At 60.0% G+C, this 6781-nt stretch overlaps 1 protein-coding gene across 1 annotated transcript; it reads left to right on the top strand.

Moving 5' to 3' along the window:
* The first annotated feature begins 104 nt into the window (after window positions 1-104).
* GDF7 (growth differentiation factor 7) lies at window positions 105-3387 on the top strand. The gene is made up of 2 exons (XM_026074616.1): window positions 105-216; window positions 2465-3387. The coding sequence occupies exons 1-2, from the start codon at window positions 105-107 to the stop codon at window positions 3385-3387; spliced, it is 1035 nt and encodes a 344-aa protein (XP_025930401.1).
* The last annotated feature ends 3394 nt before the right edge of the window (window positions 3388-6781 follow it).

Here is a 6781-nt window from a genome sequence, read left to right as displayed (position 1 = left end):
CGCGGCGGCCAGGGGAACCGGGGCGGGCTGCCCCGCCGGGGCCGGGCAGCAGCGAGGGGACGGACGGGACGGCGACGGGTTTGTGCGTGCGTTTGGGTATGGGCATGGGGCTGTGCATGGACATGGGCATGGGGCTATGCGTGGGTTTGGGCATGGACAGGGGCATGGGGCTGCGCATGGGTTTGGGCATGGACATGGGCATGGGGCTGTGCATGGGTATGGGCATGGGATGTGCATGGAGACAGGCATGGACATGGGCATGCGGCTGTGCATGGAGATAGACATGGGGCTGTGCATGGACATGGGCATGGACATGGGATGTGCGTGGGTTTGAGCATGGGGCTGTGCACGAGTTTGGGCATGGGGCTGGGGCTGTGCAAGGAGATGGACATGGGTTTGGAGACGGGCAGTGATGGGGATGGGGCTGTGCATGAGAATGAGGTCGGGGCCGTCCATGGGGGCTGAGGTTGGGCTGGTGCACGGGGTTAGGGATGGAGCTGGAGCTGGGGATGGAGCTGGAGTTGGGGATGGAGTTGGGGTTGGGGCTGGGGCTGCACATGAGGATGGGGCTGAGCATGAGGATGGGCTTGGGGCTGGTGCTGGGAATGGGGCCGTGCGCGGAGCCGGGGTTGGGGATAGGGACAGAGGTTGGGGCTGCGCTGCGAGGCGCAGCCAGCCCGGCGGGGCGGGACGGGACGGGGCGGCCGGGGCGCGGGCAGCGCGGATCCCCCCGTCCCCGATGCGCTGCCGGCCGCGCTTGGAGACGTGGGGGGCGGCGGATCGCCCTGGCCGCCGGGGCCGGAGCGGAGAGGGGCCGGGAGAAGCGCGGCGAGCGGCCGCGGGGAAGCCCGGCCCGGCCCGGCACAGCGGTGCGCTGCGCTGCGCGGACGCGCCTGGCTCCGCTGCGGCGCCCCGGGGCGGCCGCGGCAGCAGAGCGGCCCCGCGGCTGCTTCTTTTTTCCCCTTTCATGTCCGCGGACCTAATAATAATAAAAAACATATATACCCATATATGTACATAACGATAAAATGCATATAAGCATACATAAATCGATATGCACGTTGCATCCTCCCGGCGAAGTTCCCTCGGCTGCGGGGAAAAAAGAAAAGAAAAGAAAGAAAAGAAAAACTCCATCGAATAAAATGAAAAAGCAAAGGGAAAGGAGGCTCCCGTCCCCGCCGGCTGCCGCGGAGCGAAGAGCCGCGGCCGGCGGCAGAGCCCCCCGCAGCCCCCGGCCCCGCCGCGCAGCCGGGGCACGGAGTTGGGGGTCGCTGCCGAAAGCCCCGTGGTGCAGCTGGTGGAAAACGGCCCGGGACCGCGGCAAACCCGGGGTGGGRAGATGCCCCGACGGGAAGCTGGGCACTGCCCGGCTTGGGAGCGTTGGGAAGAACTGCGCACGGGCTCTCGGCGTTTGAGCGCAAAACGAAACCAGATGAGCTCTTCAAAGGGATCTCCTTATCTGCCCCTCGCAGGAATTTTAGATCTGCTTTAAAAATAATAATAATAATAATAATAAATGACAGGGAGAAAAATATTTCGCAGCAGGAAGGCGGTGAGGGCTCTGCGACCGGAGGCGATGCCCGCGGGAAGGGCTCGTCCCGGGAAGGGGCTGCGGCTCGGGCCATCGGGAACGACTATTGCTGTTCGCACGTCGGGGTAAATGCCATGCCCGGACACAGAAGCAAAACTTGCAACATTCCCAGATCAGATTTCTTGTTGCGGGGGTGAAAATAAAGCATAACCCTCCCAGAACTCATTCATCTCCTCCTCCCCTTTTTCTGGGTTTTAATTCACAGCTGGTATATTTAATTAGTGCCAGAAACTGCTTATGTTTCTGTTTGGGCTTTTGAATCAACCAAAAATAGTGGATCAGTTCTTTGAAGAGTTTCTCTGTCAGATACCCCATGGGCAGTATGTACGTCCCCAGTGTGCGTGCCCACATCTGCCTGCAAAGGAGTACAAGATYTTTTGCAGCATTTTACTTGGTGGAAGGTGGGGGGGAAGAAAAGCGAAGGGCAGAAGAAATCGGTGACGACCTGCTCAGTGGGAGTGCAGAGTGCAGTTTCGGCTGTGGCTTTCTGTGCCAGAGCAGCGATGCAGCAGAGCGATGTGCCCTGCAGCTGGGGGCACAGAAACGCCCGGGAGGAGGCAAAAAAAACACCTTCAGGACACAGGGCAGAGTGCTAAGAAGTCACTTGCTTGGAGTGATTCCCCCACACACTGTTCCCCCCCTTCCCCTCCTCGTTTTTTTCCCATGTCTCCAGCCGGGGTGACACTACCTGGGTGCAGGGCACGCCGCCTGCCTGTCCCTGCTCGGATGCTCGACGTGCCCCGCTGCAAGGCGATGAGCTCCCCCATTAGCTCTGTGTCCCTCGCGCCTCTGTAACGAGAGCTCGGCTTCAGCTTGCTGGGTTTTTATTCCTTCTTTTCTTTCTTTTCGTTGTTTTTGTTTAATCTCTGCCAGATGCCTCCCCCTCCGCGCCCGAGCAGCGGTACCTCTTCGACATCTCCAGCCTGCCCGAGGCGGAGGAGGTGACGGGCGCGGAGCTGCGGGTCCTGCGCGCCCTGCCCGAGAACAGGAGCTTGGCCCTGTCGCCCGAAGGCACCCTCCACCACCTCCTGCTCTCCACCTGCCCCAGCCGGGACGGCGAGGAGCCCCGGCTGCTGGACTCCAGGGCTGCAGACGTTTTGGACGCCGGCTCCTCCAGATGGGAGGTGTTTGATGTGTGGGAAGCCCTGCGGGATCGGAGGGAGAAATCGCCCTCGGGCAAGCTGCTGTGCTTCCTGCTGCGGATCGTGTCGGATCAGTCGGGGCGGCTCCTGCCCCCTCGGCAGCTGGGGTTCAGCAAGCCCCGGCCGCAGCCCCACGAGAGAGCCCTGCTCGTCGCCTTCTCCCGCACCCAGAGGAAGGAGAACCTCTTCAAGGAGATCCGGGATAAGATCAAGGCTCTGGGCAGCCCCCCGTTCCTGGAGCCCCCCGATCCCGGCCGGGAGACGCACCCCAAGCGGAGGAGGAGACGAACCACCATCGCCGCCCGCTCCGGGGGCAGAGGCCACGGGAAGAAGGCGAAGACCCGCTGCAGCAGGAAGCCCCTGCACGTGAATTTCAAGGAGCTGGGCTGGGACGACTGGATAATCGCCCCCCTGGATTACGAGGCATATCACTGCGAGGGGGTGTGCGACTTCCCCCTGCGCTCCCACCTGGAGCCCACCAACCACGCCATCATCCAGACCCTCATGAACTCCATGGACCCCGGCTCCACGCCGCCCAGCTGCTGCGTGCCCACCAAGCTCACGCCCATCAGCATCCTCTACATAGACTCAGGCAACAATGTGGTTTACAAACAGTACGAGGACATGGTCGTGGAGACCTGTGGCTGCAGGTAGCAATTTCTGTGGCTCTTCCCCCTACAAACCCTCTCTAACAGCCCAGCCCCATTTTATATATATAAATATATATATATATAAAATATATATATATATACGTACACATTTTGGTGTGTGCTTTTCCGAAAGCCAAGCTAACAGCAGGTGTCCCCTGCCTTCTCAGGGCTGCCCTGGCCACGCAGCCGAGCCCGGGAGGGATGGGAGAGCCCCACGCTGCCCCTGTCTCTATACAGTACATCCAGCCTTCAAGCAAAAGCAGAGCCAGCAGCAGCATCTGGGCACCACGAACCCTTCCCACAGGCAGCAATGCTGTAGGTTGCCCCCACGGGCTCCTCCCAGAGAAAGAGAGACCCTGCCACCCGCGCCGGATTGCCCGGGGCTCGGCCGAGGGCGATGCAGCGGCGGGGAGACGGGCTCCCTGCCCCGAGCTCCCGGCCTTGCCCGCTCCTGCCACAGGATGCCCGCTCAGCGTCCCTGCTCTGTCGGACCTGCCTGGTTTGCCCGAGCCGAGCCGAGCCCTTCTTTCTCAAAGGTCTGGGGTTATTTTTGCAAAATTGTCTCTGCTGGGGGGTGGGGGGGGAAGGTGTAAGGGGATGGAGCGGTGGGTGGCAACTCTCTTTTCTGAGTGTAAAAGGACTGGGAAATTTTTCCGGCTGTTTGCAAATCCTGTTTGCTAACGGGGAGGCGCTGCACATGGTCTGCTCAGCCGGAGCCAGATCTGCCACCGGCCCCGAAAGCGAGAGGGCGACTCGTCTGAGGGAGCCCCTTGCTGTGAATCCACAGCTTCTCGCCTCCGTTATCCGCCCGGGAGCTGTCACATAACCGGGAGCAAAACTCTTGGCTTCCTGGGAGACCTGGAGGAATGTGGAGCGCTGGGAACCTGCTCAAAGGATTAGGGGAAAAAAACTCCCCCTCCAGCCCAATCTCGCTCCTGGTGACTCCCTGCAGGGCCGGATCCCACTACCGCAGGGGGCCAGGCAGCAGCTTTCCAGGGGCTGGAAGTGGCATTTCTGAGGAAAGATGCTGCAAAGGGCTCCAGAAATGATCTGTGGGATGGGCAACCTGGCTTGCAGAGCAAGGTCTGCCTGGTTCAGCTGCGGGGGCTTGAAATCATTCGATCAGGGCCTGTTTGCAGCTCACGGGAGAGGTTTCTGAGCCTGTCCTTGGGGATGGGACAGAAGGTCCTGTAACTGGAGGCTCAAGCTGGAGTCAGATCAGAAACAGAGCTCGCGTTCTTGGTAGAGGAGGTAACGAAACACCGCAAGGGCTTGGGGGCTTCGTGCCGTCGAAGCGCGGCCGTTGGGTCCTTGCCGATAGCAGATGCGGCCAGGCGGGAGGCGGCCGGGTGCTGTCCCTGCCCTGGGCTCTGCGGGATCCCGCAGGTCCCCTCACTTTCCCTCTGTGGACACAACCCCCCGCGCAGAGTTGGGCCCAGCGACTGAAAACATCCGTCTTCCGCTTATCTGGAAAGACGCAGAGTTCCTGAGTCCCCCAGGGAAGAGTCATTTAACACAGTTTCTTATTTTTCCAAATAATCTCTCTATAAAACTGCTAAGCTCCACCCTACCTTCCTTTGGCACCGATTTCAGAGCCAGCTCCATCGCTCCCTGGAGCGCCCGTCCCTCTCCCGGCTCCCTGCTCAGGGAGCCCGGAGCAGCTGAGAACAGGCACTTCACTTGCAAACGGCTGCACGCCGCTGTCGGGGACTAATGTGAGGAAACCCCGTTTCCAAAGAGTAAAGCAGGGGTGTTTTGTGCGATGCTGGAAGGACCAAGGACTTTTAGTAACTCAGGAGCTGAGTATAAATTAATCCTTTAAATTAAGAGTAGCTTTGCCTTGGTGCAAAGGTGTGTTTTGGACTCTGGGAATCAGCGGTGTCTCTGTTTCACCTAGGCAGCGTTTGGTGCCGAGCTTTGCGTTCGTAGTGTGGTTTGTTTAGGTCAGAGATTTTATTTGCACAGACTTTTCTTCTGATGATTTAATAGATCCTCACCCCAGCGTCACTTGTTTTTTACTGGCAGTCAAGCTGTTGCCAAACAAACATCACTAGCTACAGAAGTTTTTGCTTTTGGGGGCGACAAATGGCTGCGGGAAAACTCTGGGCTTGGCGGCGAAGCTGGTCTTTCTCCAGCTCAGGGGGCTTCGGGCGTGGGGGTCTGAGCCGAGCTATTAGGGAGGGTAACCTCAAAGGGCTCTGCGCAGATCCGAGCGATTTCAAAGCTCAGAAGAGTCTTGGTGAGGGTCCAGCTCCAACTGTGACACCCCCCCCCCCGAGAAGATCATACGTCAGCAGAGAGAAAACCGTGTAACGCTAATACCGCCGACGCAGACCCGGGGCTGTGCTTCCCCCGTCCTTGCGGCGCTGAGGCCGCTGCGCGCCCTTGCGCTTCGGCAGGCGACGGCTCCGGGGGGCTGATAAATCCAGCGAAGCCCTTGCGGCTCCCGTGGAGCTCCTCTGGCTCCCCGTCAGCATATCGGGGAGGAAAGTCTGGCTCCCTTGCTCGGCGTGAACGTAAATACGTATTAAGCGTGGCGTGTCCTCGCGCAGGGCTATTCTGAGCCGGAGGTTAGCGGAGGGAAGGAAGGAGCGACTCCGCGCCAGTGGGTTTTCTCGCTCTCGGTATTTCTATTTTTGCCGCTGTGGTTTTTCCAGTTGCGCCTGGCTCCCTGCGGTCGGCGGCTGCCGAGGGGCGCAGCCGGGGCCGGCACCGCGCGAGGACGAGGTGTAGCGAGYGGCGAGACAGGGGCAGCAGCAGCAATCCCAGCTGCGTTTCCATTTTCAGCTTTAGCGCAAATAAAAGGGCGAACAGGCTTTTAAGGCGAAGGGATGTTGGCTTGAGCAGCTCCGCAGCAATTTGTTCTGGAAATATTGTGTCATTTATAATATCACCGAGCTGTTTAAGTACCTAATTTTTCAATCACTGTTGGTTGCTTGATAGTTTTTCTCACTGCTTAAACAATTTTTTTTTTTTTTTTTATGTTTTCTTTTCTCTTACCCCTTCTCCTTCCCCCAGCTATTTGCGGTGGAGGTTCATGGGTGGTTCAGGTCTAAGCAAGGCACGTAGCTCCTGGCAGCTGGCAGCCGTTAGCGAGCCTCTCGGCCAAGCTGGTGGCCCGTGACCCGTCCGCGGGGGCGAAGGGCCGCGGGGGAGGAGGCCTCGATGCAGGAGCCCCCGCGGCCGTCGTGGCTGCCGGTGGCAGCRGCGGGGAGCGGACAGGCCCCGGGGACAGGAGTCCCCTCAGGCCTGGACGWGACCGGTGGCGACCAGGACGCCGGGCTGGGTCTCGTGACGCTCCCCCAATGCCGGTGGCAGCCGGGCACGTGCTGCGGGGACCCGGGGGCTCGAYGTGGCTTCCTGGCCGCCGTTTGGCAGCCTGGATCATGAAAACAAAC

Source organism: Apteryx rowi, unplaced genomic scaffold (assembly GCF_003343035.1).
Source record: "Apteryx rowi isolate R43461 unplaced genomic scaffold, aptRow1 scaffold_392, whole genome shotgun sequence".
NCBI classification, from domain to species: Eukaryota; Metazoa; Chordata; class Aves; order Apterygiformes; family Apterygidae; genus Apteryx; species Apteryx rowi.
This window is presented reverse-complemented; position numbering and strand designations above follow the sequence as displayed.

What these genes read in the sequence shown, in the direction of transcription:
- GDF7 (XM_026074616.1), top strand. Translation starts at nt 105, where the DNA reads ATGGGGCTGTGCATGGACATGGGCATGGGGCTATGCGTGGGTTTGGGC. An exon ending in GGGCATGGGGCTGTGCATGG is followed by an intron (nt 217 to 2,464) that starts GTATGGGCATGG and finishes AATCTCTGCCAG; the next exon opens with ATGCCTCCCCCTCCGCGCCC.